Source organism: Dendropsophus ebraccatus, chromosome 15 (assembly GCF_027789765.1).
Source record: "Dendropsophus ebraccatus isolate aDenEbr1 chromosome 15, aDenEbr1.pat, whole genome shotgun sequence".
In the NCBI taxonomy this organism is placed as follows: domain Eukaryota; kingdom Metazoa; phylum Chordata; class Amphibia; order Anura; family Hylidae; genus Dendropsophus; species Dendropsophus ebraccatus.
Genome location: NC_091468.1, coordinates 26,344,007 through 26,361,257, shown reverse-complemented (window position 1 = coordinate 26,361,257; position 17,251 = coordinate 26,344,007). Strand labels below are relative to the sequence as shown.

Genomic DNA, 17,251 nt, shown 5'->3' with positions numbered 1-17,251 from the left:
GGAGTCAGTACAGAATACACAGGAGTATACAGACTGGTGGTAATAGCCTTATATCATGGGGGGAGTCAGTACAGAATACACAGGAGTATACAGACTGGTGGTAATAACCTTATATCATGGGGGGGGGATCAGTACAGAATACACTGAGCTATACAGACTGGTGGTAATAGCCATATATCATAGGGGAGTCAGTACAGAATACACAGGGCTATACAGACTGGTGGTAATAGCCTTATATCATAGGGGGAGTCAGTACAGAATACACAGGGCTATACAGACTGGTGGTAATAGCCTTATATCATAGGGAGAGTCAGTACAGAATACACGGGAGTATACAGACTGGTGGTAATAGCCTTATATCATAGGGGGGTCAGTGCAGAATACACAGGAGTATACAGACTGGTGGTAATAGCCTTATATCATGGGGGGGGGGAGTCAGTACAGAATACACAGGAGTATACAGACTGGTGGTAATAGCCTTATATCATGGGGGAGTCAGTACAGAATACACGGGAGTATACAGACTGGTGGTAATAGCCTTATATCATAGGGGGAGGCAGTGCAGAATACACAGACTAGTGGTTGCCACACTGTACCTGATATTTTATTATTCAGGAACCTACAAGACATGGCAGAGACGTGAGACGTCTCAGCCACAGATGATGGGGCTCTGCCGAGGCTCAGGAGGACGATCTGTACCTTTTTGTATTAATCGCCTATGGTATTTTACCTGTATATATCCCGAGCCATCCCGAAGTCCCCAATTTTTGCAACTCTGCCAGGTCCTTGACAGGTGAGCAGGCAGTTCCTTGCAGCGATGTCTCTGGAAAGACATGATCAATTGTTTTAATAAAGGTCAGCCTCCATCAATATTGTGCGGTGACAAGCACCTTAGGACGGGCTGCATGTCTCTCATGATCCTAAGAATTTTATACCAAGTTCCTCCAAAGTTCTGACTGGTTTCAGATTCTGGCTTCTTTCATATAATGAGTGCATGAATATAACTAAACCATCTGTGATAATTGTCTGATTTTCTTTGTGGTAAGTGAAATAGTGCTACCCTTCTCAAACCAGAGCATAGCGTATAACATATACAATGAAAGTGTCTCAGTACACTATAAGGCCATGTTCACACAACATAAAACAATGCTGTTTAACATGTTCCTCAGGCCAACAAAGCATTATTGGCTGTAGGAAATTATTTTACACCCAGAGAAGTCTGCTGTTTCTATGGGTGTGGATAAAAAAATCAATTAATCATTGACTTTCATTCACACTAAAGCCGCCAATATGGCCAAACAGCATGTAAACAGTATATTTACTAAGGCTGCTGTTCGTGGACAACGGCTGTAGAAAATAGACATGGTCATTATTTTGTGCCACCGCAATGAACAAGGGCTGTAGTTGATGCAATGTGTGCACAACAAGAGTACATAGCCTTATATTGAGAATTGTGCCAAGATACTGCCCCAACAGTGGCTAAAACACAATCATGCAGGTCCATATGCTCTCCTAAATAGTAACGCCATGTGTGCCCATACAGTGTGAACATAGGAGCACAATACATTACTACGTACTGTCCAAATAATAATGCTTTCTACCCCGAAATAATACCAAAGCTGGGGCCCTGATGAAAGTTTAGGCCTCAATGGGCATTAGATGCAGCTTTCTATGTGCATAGAGTGTAAAGCATGCAGGCTTATGTGTTATGTATAAAAAGGCTTTGTTCAGATACCTGTGAATAAAGTGGTTTTCCTCCAGATACTGGCAGCCATTGGCTATATCACGAGCTACATTAAGAAGGTCCAACATGGTAAGGGAAGATGGCTGGTTCTATAGAAGAATGAATGTTCAAAAAAAATTGTAAGACCATACGACAAGAGCTACAGACAAAATGTAGCCAATGTTCATAAACAAATACAACTGTACTAAGTAAATCTGAAGTTAAAAAATTAGCATCTATCTATTTATAAGAATATACCTACTATAATCTCAAAAGCAAGGTAATGGTCGGCACCACAAGCGATGTGCGATCAAATTAAACGACAACAACTGTATAGATTCAATGGGGTGCTCCGTGAGTGAGAAGAACAGATGTAGTAGCAATGGAAGAAACAGATACGGGCACTCACCAATGCAGCTGGAGTCTTTATTCAGGCACTATTCACAGCGGGGAAGGGAGGACAGGTGGCAGTGCGGGCACATGGTACCCCAGGACAGCTGTTTCTCGCCTAATTGTCGCTTCCTCAAGCTAGGGTATCCCCTACCTGTCCTCCCTTCCCCGCTGTGAATAGTGCCTGAATAAAGACTCCAGCTGTATTGGTGAGTGCCGTATCTGTTTCTTGTATTGCTAATACCTACTATAATACTACCCCCTATGTACAAAAATATATATTCACACAAGCCAGTGATAAAGAACACAAAAAACAGCTTGGAGGTTGGCACTTAGTGTGTAATATTTTGGTGGTGCCCGCAAGGATATATCACACAAGAAATGTTGAAGCGGCACTCACCAAAATTCACAACTTCCCCAAACCAAAAGAAACGGGGGAATAACCCACCAAAAAATGCAGGACCAAATACAAATATAGAGATATGTTTTGTTGTTCTTTTATTAGGATATATGTAGAGAAAATGATTTACAAAGACACTTAAAAATACACAATGAAGGAGCGGACACGAAACCAGATGCCCAGAAGATTGGTGGTAGTAAATCACATTACAAAATGGATATCCAACGATACAAGTGTATACCAAGTATGGATTGTAGTTAGATTTACACAGACAAAGCACTGGGCATTGGGCTTTGGCCATACCACTCACCCGACGCGCGTTTTGTGTACGGAGGCCAGAAGATGCGTGATTAGTCATGTGAAACGGCTGTAGCCACTGGACGCCCCTGCCTTCACTTCCCCTCCCCACTCATGTCTATCAAGACGGAATAAAACGGACTTAGGGTACAAACCCACTTGACGTATTTGCTGCGTGAATCAGTCTTAAAAATAAACAGGCAAAACGCAGGTTGGCTTTATACGATTGTTCTGCATTAAAATACGCAATTGCGTATTTTTGAAGCGTGAAGCTTGTTGTTAGCAAAGCATCAGTTGTTAACAACCTGTGTGAAAAACGCATGTAGCTTCACGCTTCAAAAATACACAATTGCGTATTTTAATGCAGAACAATCGTATAAAGCCAACCTGCGTTTTGCCTGCTTATTTTTAAGACTGATTCACGCAGTAAATACGTCAAGTGGGTTTGTACCCTTATACCGCAGCGGTTTTGGTGAGTGCAAGCTTCTTTATCTCTGTTGTTGGATAGCTACTATAATACTGCTCCTATGTACAAGAATATAACTACTATAATACTGCTCCTATATACAAGAATACCATAATACTATACCCCTTGTCGCTTAGAGATTCCTTACAATAGATAGAGATAATAGACTAATATTTTATTATTATTATTATTATTATTATTATTTAATATGGCTTGATCAATTCATATACAGACACTCTGGTGTTGATTTTTAATATAGGCCTAGCGGCATTAGTATCAGCCATAGATGGGATGTGCAGCGGTTCCATTCTTTCCAGTTCGTGGATAACTACTATAATACTGCTCCTATATACAAGAATACCATAATACTATACCCCTTGTCGCTTAGAGATTCCTTACAATAGATATTAGAGATAATAGACTAATATTTTATTATTATTATTATTATTATTATTCATTCCTCTGTGTTAAGAAACTATTTTATATCTTCTTTCTCCACAGTGTGCAGTTCTGTATTTAGGAGGTAGATGATGGGGCTCTTCTCCTGACACTGGGTGAAACGTCCATTAGTAATTTTCTTGTTATTATCTTATCTGATGGAAATAAGTTTATAAACCACCAGAGATTGGGAGACCATTTATAATTTCTGAGAGATAAATAGGATAGAATGTGATGTTCTGACTGCGGAACATTCTTCTTCTTCAATAAGGCCACTGCCCTAATGTGTCTGAAAGAAAAAAGGATGGAGGCTGCTCAGCTAAGGACTATTTATGAGAGTAATTCCCTCTGACAATGCCAGTCTGCCAGTCTGCCAGAGATTACAGGGCAGGCCGTGCAGCAACTAAGGATTTTTATTTTTATATGTTTTATTTGAAAAGAAAAAAAGAAAAAAAATTCAGGTCATGCTGAGCCAGATAGCTGCCAAAATTGAGAATATACAGAAGAGGTTGGTCTGGATGTCCATGTGCAAAATGAATTTTACTATTATTCTATCTATCTATCTATTTATTTATTATTCTATCTATCGGCACAGCTGGGACTCATGGGGCTTCATAACAAGAAACTGTACGGTGCCCCATGAATCCTGTATGGGCACCAAAAGTCTCTGTCTGTCTGGCTTTCATCCATCCATCCATTTCGGATAAATCGAAATATGTATTTATCAGTTAGTTTTAATGTTCTTTATGAATTTATTTAGACAATGTAATGTGTCAATAAGGTAAAAAATTGTTCTGCCTCCAATTAACTCTCAGTTAATAATGTAGGCACAGATAATACTGCCTCTGTGTCTCTCCTAGAAAATAGTAGTGCCTACCGGTTTCTACTTGTGAAGGAACAGTACTGCCTTTCTGACTTTCCATCTAAACAATATAGACACAGTTAATACTGCTGTTCCATCTCGCTATGTTAGAGGTGCAGGCACAGATAGTACTAGCCTACCTGTCTGTCTACATACCTTATATAGATAATGCTACCTTCCATTTTCCTCCTGTACATGTTCTAGTCACAGATAATAATGCCTGCCTGTCTCTCCCTGTGAGTTATGTGAGTACAGATACTCAAGCCTATTTCTCCGCTATAAATGATGTTACTACATACAGTGCTGTCTGTGTGTGTTACCACATATTGTACATCTCTCTCTCCCTGTACATAATTTAGATAGATCGTATTGCTTCCCTGTCTCCCTCTGTATATGTACTGTAAATGAAGTGGCTTGAGAGAGTAAAGCTCCTATTACACGAAACGATTATCGGCAGTATTCAGCCATTATGGCCGATAATTGTTTTGTGTAATAGAAGACAGCGATCAGCTAACATGAACGTTGTCAGCTGATCGGCTCTTACCTGCGGGGAACGAGGAGCAAGCGAGCCCTGACAGCGCTTGTTTTCTCCTCTTTATCGTCCTGTGTAATAGGGGCTTAATACCTTATAGTTAGTGATGAGCGAGTACTAAAATGCTCGGGTGCTCGTTACCCGAGACGAATATTTCCCGATACTCGGGTGCTCGTTTCGAGTAACGAACCCCATTGAAGTCAATGGGAAACTCAAGCATTTTTGCAGGGGACCCAAGCTCGGCAGAGGGAAGGCCGTGTGTAAACCTGTCACCCTCAGAAAATGATGGAAACATCACGGAAATGGACAGAAAACTGCAGGGGCAGCATGCATGGATGCCTCTGAGGCTGCCTAATCGCACCATTAGGCCAAATTATGGGCAACAGTATGGCAATGATCACACAGTGAAGGATTAAAACAGAGGTAGTATATGAACCATCCCAAAATTTTGCCTGACACAGCATGGCGGTGAGAATACAGTAAACTATTAAAACAGAGGTAGCATAAGAACCACCCAAAAACTTAGCCTGACACAGCATGGCGGTGAGAACACAGGTAACTATTAAAACAGAGGTAGCATATGAACGACCCTATAATTTAGCCTGACACTGAATGGCAGTGAGAACACAGGGAACCATTAAAACAGAGGTAGCATATGAAACACCCCAAAATTTAGCCTGACACAGCATGGCAGTGAGGACAAAGAGAACCATTAAAAGTAAGGTAGCAAGTGAGCCTCCCAAAAATTAGGCTTGATACAGCATGGTGGTGATGACAGAGTGACCAAGGTAGAAGCGGTAGCAGGTGAGCCTCCCAACAATTATGCCAGACACAGCATTGTGGTGAGGACAGAGTGACCAAGGTAGAAGCAGTAGCGGGTGAGCCTCCCAACAATTATGCCAGACACAGCATGGTGGTGAGGACAGAGTGACCCAGGTAGAAGCTGTAGCAGATGAGCCTCCCAACAATTATGCCAGACACCGCATGGCGGTGAGGATAGAGTGACTCAGGTAGAAGCGGTGAGTCACATTCAAGCTCACTGCTAATTGCCCTGTGTAAGAGGGTGGCATATACTATATAGCTGAAGTTACCCACTGGATTTTATACGACAACGTCCAAAAACTAGTGTCACCTGTATATTTTCTTAGTTCTTTATTTCTTACTGCAGTTACATCCAAGCTCACCGCTAATTGCCCTGTGTAAGAGGGTGGCATATACTATATAGCTGCAGTTACCCACAGATTGTATACAACAACCTCCAAAAACTAGTTTGACCTGTATATTTTCTTCGTTCTTCATTTCTTACTGCAGTTACATCCAAGCTCACTGCTAATTGCCCTGTTTACGAGGGTGGCATATACTATATAGCTGCAGTTACCCACAGATTGTACACGTTGGTATGGTCAGCAAGGTACTCCCTCACCATCTTTGTGAAGGCCTCCCCCCTACTCTGTCTAGACTAGGGACGGGTGACATAGTCTTGCTGGGGTCACATGAAACTGTCAAAGGCCTTGGAGAGTGTTTCCCTGCCCCTTGACAAGCTGCTTGCTCCACCCCCCCTCCCCCGCTTTTTGACCCACAGAACGTCCTCTGGCGCTAGTGGTGTCAGATGGGAAGTAAATTTTCAGCTTCTGCACCAGGGCCGGTTGATATTGATTCACTCTTATACTGCGTTCCTCGGCAGGAATGAGAGTGGAAAAGTTCTGCTTGTACCCTGGGTCCAGGAGGGTGAACACCTAGTAATTGGTGTTGTCAAAAAATTTTTTAACCCGAGGTTCACGGGAAAGACAGCCTAACATAAAGTCAGCCATGTGCGCCAGGGTCCCAACACGCAAAAATTCCGTCTCCTAAATAGGCTGACTCTCAATTTCTCCACCAATTCCTCCTCTTCAGGCCATAAATGCTCAACAGCTAAGGATTGAGCATGGGTACCCTCTTCAGTCGCGGCAGCAGTCTGCTCTTCTTCCTCCTCCTCTACTTCGTGCAGAGAAACAGATGTGAGGGTGGGCTGGCTATCTAGCGGCGGATGTTCTTCTCCCGTCTCCTGAGATGAAGGCAAAGGCTGAGGAGGGAGGTTTGAAGCAGACACAGCTGGCTGCATCACCGCTGATCTGTGTTGACTCCTCAAAGGGGCCCAGTACCTGACAGATACCAGACATCCACGTCCACTCTGGCATTCTGGCGTTGCTAGTAAACCCTGGCTACCATCTGGAGTGTGGAATTCCACCGCGTGGGCACGTGAACCACCCTCAAATTTAGCCAGACACAGCATGGAAGTGAAAACACAGGGAACCATTAAAACACAGGTAGCATATGAAACACCCAAAAACTTAGCCTGACACCACGGAGATACAATAGATGAACAGACAGCCCTGCAAAATAGTCGAATTGAAGTTGATTTGATTTGAAAATTGAAATTGAAGATGAAAAAAAAGGCCATGAAGTGGCCTTTAACGGGCAGCTGACTACTGCCTTTGAAACAGCTAAGAAATGAAAGGACGACAGAGAACAACAGTGAGTTGACAGATTGTCTGGTTCGAAATGGACAACACAAGGATGCTAAATTTGGATCCACCATTTTCACTGTCTGTTCCTTTGAACAGTGCCAGTGCCTGACAGGCTGACTGCTCTCCTCCTCCCCCCCTTAATAACTTGTCTTTTTAATTACTAGACTGACCAGTAGCTGACTACTGCTTTTAGAACAGTTTAAAAATGAAAGGACGGCAGAGAACACCAGCAAGTTGACACCCACAGATAATATGGTTTGAAATAGACAACACAAGGATGCTAAATTAGGATCCGCCATTTTCACTGTCTATTCCTTTGAACGGTGGCATGTATCTTGGAGATACAATAGATGACCTGACAGCCCTGCAAAATAGCACTTGAATTGAAGTCGATTTGATTTTTAAAGTTAAATTAAAAATAATAAAAAAAATGACCATAAAGTGGCCTTTACCGGCCTTTAGATGAGGCAGGCCTGGAACCTCACAAAAATTAGGCCTGACACAGTAGAGTACCAAGAGGCAGCAACCGCCATGAGGTTCCTAAAAGCCTCTGTCTCTACCAGCCGATAGGGCAGCATCTCCAGGCTCAGCAGTTTTAGGGCTTATGCATGTGGGTGAGTTGCAGTGTATTTGCGCTTCCGTTCAAAGGTCTGTTTTAGGGACAGTTGAACGCTGCGCTTGGACACCTTGCTGGAGGGTGTGGAGCATAGTGGAGGTGAAAGGGTGGGTGTAGGGCGGGAGGCGCTTATGCCTTGGGCCTGGGCGGGGGGACTGACAGAGCCAGCATGTGACACAGGGGAAGGAGCAGGGGTGTGACTTGCAGTCAAGTGACTCACATACTCTCCCCACCGTTGTTTTGAGTTTGAATTTGACTTTGAATTTGACTGTAGCAGTTGGGGTAACTTTCCCTGCATCATGTGACTCACCACTTCTCCCCACTGCTGTTTTGAGTTTGAATTTGACTTTGAATTTGACTGTAGCAGTTGCGGTAACTTTCCCTGGTTGACTTGCAGAAATGCACACAGATGTGCTGCACCTTGGTGAGCAAGTCAGCCAAATTGGGGTAGGTTTTAAGGAACCGCAGCAACACTATACCGTTCACATTAGTTTTTTGGAGGCTGTGGTATACAGTCTGGAGTAAATGGAGGTATATAGTGGATGCCACCCTCTTATGGTGTGTTTACACAGACAGATTTATCTGACAGATTTTTGAAGCCAAAGCCAGGAACAGACCATAAACAGGGAACAGGTCATAAAGGAAAGACAGATCTCTTTTCAAATCCATTCCTGGTTTTGGTTTCCAAAATCTGTCAGATAAATCTGCCTGTGTAAACGCACCATTAGACAGGGCAATTAGCAGTGAGATTCGATATGGCAGCACTAAGAAATTAGATCATATACTATTAGCACTAGTTTTTTGGAGGCTGTCGTATAGTCTGTGTGTATGTGGTGGTGGTATATGGTCTATGCCACCTGTTACACAGGACAATGAGCAGTGAGGTTTTATGCAGCTGTACTATAAATCATAGCAATATAATGTACAACAAAATATACAAAAAAAAATAAAGATTTTAAGCCCTTAAAAGGACTGTTTAGTTGTTTGGCTAGTATTCCCTGCCTACTGGAACGCTAATTCCCTTCCTAACGCTCTCCCTGACAAACAGCAGCTCTGTCACTATTCTCTTCCAGCATGCATGTGAGCTGAGCCTCAGCGGCTGAGATTTTTATATGCCAGGGTCCTCCAATCTGGCCAACCAATCGCTGCTATCAACATGTATGGGTCCCATGTAATCGCAGGATGTACCGGAGAGTCTCCTGCATGTTGATTGGCTGAGAAATTGTGCCAAACTTACAGGAAATGGATGATGAGATTTTCTCGAAAAGTGCGAGATGCTCGTCCGAGTAACGAGTACCAACGAGTACCCTAATACTCAATCGAGTACCAAGTACCACATGATGGAGGCACATACACTACTACAGTTCTATCTATCCCTATAAATGATGTGAGCACATATACAGTAGTACTGTCTTACTGTGTCTATGTTCATTTTGTAAGTTCAGAGCCTACTGCCCTTCCTGTCTCTATGTTAGTGGTGTAAATACAGATATTACTGCCTCTCTGCCTTTCCCTATATAAGAAGTAGGTACAGATAGTGTTGCCTTCCCCTCTCTCCCTGTAAATGATGTAGGTACAGTTAGTAATAGCTCAGTCACTGTAAATGCTGTAGGTACAGATATTTTTGCTTCCCTGTCTTTCCCTGTAAATGTAGGTACAGCTAGTAATGCCTTTCTGTATATGAGTTAGATAGATATAACAATGGCAGTAGAAGGGTAGACCAGCACTACGGAGTTAAATTGACAAGCGGGAGGTTGTAGAACCATTGAAAGCAATCGTATGCAGTTGGAGTGGTGCTCTATATCTGAATGCAGGAGAGAATACATAGTCTATAAGAAGAAAGGATATGGCACTCACCCGTCGTGCGTGAAATAGAAAACTTTTTATTTCATCTGTAAAATCAGGTGAACCTACAAACAGCCAAGATTAAGTGTGACTATGAAACAGCCATCGCTGTTGGGCGTTTGGCGTCATCTTTAAAACCTGTTTGTGTGTTCGCCTGATTTTACAGATGATATAAAAGAAGCTTTGTATGTCACGCACTGAAGGGTCAGTGCCAAATCCTTTCTTATAGACTGTAGATAGTACTGCTTTTCTCCCATGTAACAGAGGTGAGGAACAGAACAGAGGAACCTCCTTCCCATTCTACCTGCTAGAGTGTGGTGAGTGTTTTAGACTTTGTTCACACTTGTGTTGTTTGGTGACAGCTTTCTCCGCCGGCGGTGCCTGCTGGGATTTACGGGGGCCTCTGGGTATTGGTCCTGTGACAGTGGGGTTGCAGGGCCGTTCTATGGCCTCCCTTCCCTGGTTGTGCACGCCTTGCAGGGATGGCGGTCGCTGACTGACACGGTGGTGAGTTAGTGTAGGGACCCATGTGAGCCAGGAGACCTGCACACTGGTACATGGGGCAATATGGTTTGATCAAATTATATACCAACATCCTGGAGTTGGTTTTTAAATGTAGCTGAGAAGCATTAGTATCAGCCATAGGTGTGAGGTGCAGCGCTATTTTCTCTTATTGTCAGTGAGGAACAGATAGTACCGCTCTCCTGTCTCTCTCTGTAATTGAAGTAAGCAGAGAGAGAGTAATACTCCCCTACTTTTTATGTTAATGATGTAGGCACCTATAGTACTATGGGGTACTATAGTACTATCACACTCTTTATAAATGGAGTGAGCAGATCATACTGTTTTACCATCTCTTTGTTGCTCCCCTTCCTGTCTTTATACGAAAGGTATAAGCACAGATAGTAGTATCTTCTTGTCTTTATACAAATAGTATAAGCACAGATAGTAGTATCTTCCTGTCTTTACACAAATAGTATAAGCACAGATAGTACTGTCTTCCTGTCTTTATACAAATGGTGTAACCACAGATAGTACTGCCTCCCTTTGACTATGTTAATGATATAAACACAGATAGTACTGCTTCCCTGTCTCTATCTAAGTGGCATAAACAAAGATAGTACTGCTTCCCTGTCTCTGTGTAAATGGTATAAACACAGTTAGTACTGCCTCCCTGTCTCTATGTAAATGGTATAAACACAGAGAGTACTTCCTTCTAGTCTCTATGTAAATGGTATAAACACAGATAGTACTGCTTCCCAGTTTCTATATAAATGGTATGAATACAGATAGTACTACCTTCCTGTATATGATCAAATAAATCACACATTAACATTTAACTGATACTAATTATAGTTATCTATAAATATATTGGCACAGTTTTAATATAGTAACCTATTTTACAGATCCCTTTAATCTTGCTTTTCTCACCAGTCTTGGTCGCGTCTGCCTGAGAAAAGACTTCAGATCTCCGCCAGCCATGAGTTCCAGCAGAATAAATCGGGGCAGGGCCTGCAAGCTCACTCCGATGCATCGCACTATGTTCTGGTGGTTGAATTTACTGTGGAGAAAAACAGGGTTATATCCTTATTGGTGAATTCACTTCTTCTATTCCTCCTGGCAGCATTAACTGCCCTACCAGCAGGGGGTAGTAATGAGCATAGAAGAAATGCTGGGTAGAATGAGAGCAATGCATCTATAAGCTATATATTTGTGGCCTCTCTCAAGTCTCATGATGGATGTGCATTAAAAGTAAGGTTTTTGATGCCATGTTGTATGTGTAGCTCACCTGATTATCAGCGCCTCCATAAGAAAGTCCAGCTCATCCTGCTCGGAGCACACTTCTGGTAGAGTCTAAGGTAGAGAAAAATAGAAATTATACCTGAACTAACATAATCTAACTTCCCCAAAAGTGTTCATCATCACACATTTTACACTGTGTTGTACACTGTCTGTGATAATATTCTTGTAATATCCCTGGTGGTCTGGAGTTGTTGTAGGGGTTCACCCCTAATATTTCTGGTGACCTGGTGGTTAATTTATGATGTTTGAGGAAAGTTATGGATTAACATCTCAGAGGATCCTGGTGGTCCAGTGATGAGACCAAATTCTCTGCTATAGCTACTATACATACACTATCCTACAACTAAATGCCTCACTTGCCCAGCAATGGATTTCTATACACTACAATTTATATTGTGTCTTTTAAAGGTTATAGTTTTTCTGATTTTCCTGGTTTAGGATGGCCTTTTAGTAAATCTGTAATGCTCTAGGATGGTTATGGATTAATACTGTATATATGTGGGAACCTGAAGTAGGATACACCTTAACATATAATATCACTGGTGGGTTAGTGGTGAGTCCATATAAATTCAAGGTTTTCTATTATCTGTGGTGGTAAATCTGTGATGCTTGAGGGGTTAATAATGAATATCTTTAGGGATCTGAAGTGGGTTAGAGGTTAACATCTAATATCCCTGGTGGCTCAGTGGTATCTAAGTACAAGTTTACAGCTAAACACATATCTTTATAGGGGTCACAACCCTATACAGAAGGTAGAGAGGACATTTTCAGTAAGGAAGATAAAGCAGCGCCATAATAATAATAATAATAATATATATATATGACCAAGTCAAGGCATCATGACAGGTCGAGTGTTAGGAAAATGTATGGCTCTATGTGTGCCCCATTCAGTGACCTCCATGCCCTCTTGTGCTGATATCACTAACCCTCACCCACAGGAACAGTCCTCTTTAAAGTCCTTACATGACAGCGACCGCAGAGGGAGAAGCCTGTCAAGAGATTATCAAAAATGCCTGAGCCGAAACTACACTTGTTACGGTAAAACAGACGCTTGTCGTGTTGCTGAGTCGGCATCTATAGAATTCAATGTATCGACAGTTTGAAGACTTCAAAAAAGACCAAACTGCTGACTTACAAGATGTGGGCAAATGCTTAATATTCAGATTCTTCACATCATCCCCTCTCATCAGGAGCCAGCTCTATCCATTACTCTACCTAACAAATCTTACAAGGCCCCAGGTCTAAAAGATACAAATTAAAGGGGCAGGTCTCTCAATTTAGCAAAGGATATAGCAAAGATGGATTTGTCATTCTATAGATTAGGTTATCATGTTAAGCAGTCTCTTGTTACAGCTGGGAAAAACTGAAAAGCATGCTGGGTTAAAGTTATACATGGTGTTGTGTCCAATGCTTGCCCTGGGGGTGGAGCTTGTCATAGAGGATCTCGCTTTGTGCCATGCACCGCCCTCTAAAGGGATATACTGCCAATGCATGCATTTTACTTGGAGTGGTACTTTAAGGGTAGCTTCACATGTACCATATCCGCACTGTCAAATCTGCTGCGGATCTGATGCAGCAGATTTGATGGTGCAGATTTGATACAGCTGCGATCCGGTACATGTAAAGCTACTCTAAATTTGAATTGCCCTTTCAAATTATAGTCCCTATTGTGACTGTAAACCATAACGTTTCATCTGCCCTGATACATTGTGCTCACGCGTTGAAATTCAGTACAGCGATCGGCACCAAAACTGTTGATAGTTCTTCCCCGTCCTTGGACCTATAACATTATATTGGTTCAGTGAAGTTACTCGGGGCTCTGAAGCTGTTTTACAGCCTTCTTCTGTTTCTTTTATTATATATATATATATATATATATATATATATATATATATATATATATATATATATATTTTGCAGAGTCGTTTTTACGCCTTCGGTTTGCAAAATAATGAAGCAATTACGTTGCGGCGCTCCACTTGTATCAATTATTTGTAAACTAATAAAAGTTAAATGAAAAAAGGTTGCATTAGGGGAGGAAGTATCTTATGGTAGTAAGGCCTCATCAGTGCCCCCATATAGTAGTTAGGTTCCCTTTGTTCCCATATATAGTGGATATTCCCCCCGATACTACCTCACAGACACCAATGTGCACAGGATGGAGAGGAGGCACACCTGCAGGACTCGCCCCATAATTTACAGCGCCTCAGACAGGACGCTTTACGAGCAGACGCTGGGTTCCTGAGTCACGTCGGTGCAGTAGGAGAGTGGTAATGGATGGCTCCTGTGTATACTGTTTTATGGAGGATGTTGGACCTGTATCTACTTTAATCAGAAGGAGCTGACAATCACCGACATCTCGGCTCGGCTCCCACCGGCTGGAGTCTGAATTTATTGTTGGCTCTCAGAATAAGACGTCAATCAAATCTAACAAAGTAACTAAAAAAAAAAAAAAAAAGACTTTGTAACTTTTTGTCTGTCTCCCAAGTAATGATCCTCTGCCACATTGTTCCTGATGTATCTTTGATTTACTTCATCAGACGGGCAAGGCCTTAAAGGGCATTTCCACAGAAAGTAACAAGAAATAATTTAAGCTGCCGATTCCTCCTAATCTATTCTATTGCTACAAATGTTATTTGGCTGTTTCTGGATGGCAATTAATATGGCCGCCATTACAGGGGCGGGAACTGTCACTGAACTTTCTTAGTCATAAACAATTAACCTGTAAAGCGAATTATCAGGTGATGAAACTTACCTTCATCCTCAGCGCCCGGTACACTATAGGGACATCTCAGCAGGTTAGATTCTTTTAACCTGCTCATAGTTTTCCTTTAATGGCCGTACAAATTTTTAAGATTTTTCATGTGCCCCAGCTGCTTGAATAATCAAGCTGTCTAAAGGCTCTGTAAATGAGTGCTGATCACAGGGACGGTGCTCATCTGCCCATGTAAAAAGGTGGTATCTATTTTGCCTGACAGTAGAGCTGCCATCAAATCACCAATGCTCTACTGATGGTGAGATAACTCTGATCACTATGTCCCAGTCTATACAGCAAAGTGGGAAAGCAAGGGACTGGAAAACAGCAAATGCCGGCCAGACCTGGTAATACCCAGGGGGTCATCTGACCAGCCAGTGTTGGTGGAAGATACTTAATGTCAGGTGAAAAAAAGGATCATATTCTGCCCCATTACTACTTTCCGACAGTGTTGACTCTTTGCCAGGGATGTTTAAGGAGGGTAATAATAGTTTCCCTACCTACTCTAAAGTGAAAGTACTGACCATGGATGGGGCATATAGAGAGGTTCTATGTACACCTAAAGACACAAACACACATATAGACATGCTTACACACTAACCACATACATACACCCACCAAAATTCTGCCACCCAACGCAATTGTGCTCCTGGCTGAAGATGAGCATTTCTGACAATGTAAAAAAGCTTTTCCACATGAGACTGGTTCCTATGGAAGATCAACCCAATCTTTACAAGACTTTCTTTTAGAGACAACACCACTGTTGCCTGCAGTTTGGGTGCAGGTTTTGTAACTCAGTTCCATTGAAGTGAATGGAACTAAATTGCAGACCCCGTTGGAGACAACAGTGGTGCTGTTTCTGGAAGAAAGTGGACTTATTCCGGATAACCCCTTTAAATCCATCTATATTTGTGTCTACGATACTTTCCTTATGGCCATTTTGAGTCTCTTCTCCATAGATTTACTTGAATATATAATGAGCTGTCAATGAAGCTCTATAGCCTGAAGCACAGTCTGTATATAGGGAATGGTATATAGTCTAGGGAATCCACTGTGGAATTCACTATGAGAAATCTGCTTTACAGGGTACATACCTTCACTGCAACTTTTAGAGGTGGGTCATTAGGACCGGACAACACCTGACCTTCATAGACTTCTCCAAATGCTCCATGACCTAAACCTCTGCAAAATATAATGGGATAAAGGACTATTATGTCACTAATTCAGTTTATGTTTATAAGATAGATAGTTAGAGGCAGTATTACAGTAGTTATATTCTTGTATATAGGAGCAGTATTATAGTATTTATATTCTTGTATATAGGAGCAGTATTATAGTATTTATATTCTTGTAAATAGGAGCAGTATTATAGTAGTTATATTCTTGTATATAGGAGCAGTAGTATAGTAGTTATATTCTTGTATACAGGAGCAGTATTATAGTAGTTATATTCTTGTATACAGGAGCAGTATTATAGTAGTTATAGAGTATATTTTGTATATCACATTGAAACTACCTGTTCTTTCTACTTTTGTTTTGCATCTCATTTACATGTCTTAGGATTGTGTTTTCTCCTGGTCTTTATTCTGATTTACTGTAAATACAATCTCAGAAAAACAGCAGTTTTCGGTTTTTAGACCTGCTAATACCAGTGCATATCATTAGAATATGAGGTTGGTGAGGGATATGGCCGTGTGCTGAGCAAAATACACAGCCTGTGTGGTGGTTCCTTGTAATGCTCTGGTTATCTATCTATCTATCTATCTATCTATCTATCTATCTATCTATCTATCTACATATCTCTGTTCTGTTTTAAATTGGATCTTCCCACCTCTTATACACCCGCACTTCGGCTGCCCACAGCTATAAGACACTGGCAGCAATTACATTATTATCATCTCAAGACTTGTCATTTGCCCTGGGAAGATTTCTTAAGTAATTCACAGAGATTGGGGTTGTCTGACATTCACTATAAATCCTCGGTAGAGAAGAGCTTTATTCGCTGGGATATATTGTCTTTGTACAGCGGTGGCGTCCTGCTATCCGGTGACTTCTATACTAGGTGACTGACAGGTTGTGGACATTGTCTGTAACGTATTTATCATTAAAACTTGACGGAACTTCTTCTCGGCTCGGGGTCTCATCCTTCTTCTTATCCTCGGATCCTTCTGACAAATTGCCTGTGACTTTAGCGCGAGGTCTTTTTGCGGTGGGGCATAAATCTAATGATAACGGACAACAATCTGCGGCGGGTGAAGTCACCGCGTATATTGTCCCATATTGGAGAATTGGAGTTAATTTCCAGTTCCTGACAGCGATAAGCTCCGGCCCCAGCAGCCGCAGAGTTCATGGGAGTTAATGCAGCTAATGTACAGATCCATCACCAGAGTTTTTCCTGGACTTTTACTTATAGGCCATTCATTTTTCGGCTAAATCCACTTAAAGGGTGATATGAACTCCTCTGTATGTTGGCCCCAGCGTGATCCACTTACAATGCAGAACTTGTCATCATAGTTTATTTTTTGGAAACTGACCAGGAACTTAATATATCTATGGACTAAAAGAACTTATGTGGTGTAAGTATAGAAACAGCCGCAGCCACTGTGGGCCTATGTCT

The 17,251-nt window shown here is 41.9% G+C and overlaps 1 protein-coding gene across 6 annotated transcripts in view; it reads right to left on the bottom strand.

Moving 5' to 3' along the window:
• ALK (ALK receptor tyrosine kinase) overlaps window positions 1-17,251 on the bottom strand; it is a 405,981-nt gene that overhangs the window by 29,418 nt on the left and 359,312 nt on the right. For all 6 annotated transcript variants that reach the window (XM_069955319.1, XM_069955321.1, XM_069955318.1 and 3 more), the window contains 5 exons: window positions 15,729-15,816; window positions 11,866-11,930; window positions 11,508-11,637; window positions 1,736-1,833; window positions 731-823 (listed from right to left, as the gene is read on the bottom strand). In XM_069955319.1, coding sequence (XP_069811420.1) covers window positions 731-823; window positions 1,736-1,833; window positions 11,508-11,637; window positions 11,866-11,930; window positions 15,729-15,816 — 474 coding nt within the window. The remainder of the gene's footprint in view (window positions 1-730; window positions 824-1,735; window positions 1,834-11,507; window positions 11,638-11,865; window positions 11,931-15,728; window positions 15,817-17,251) is intronic.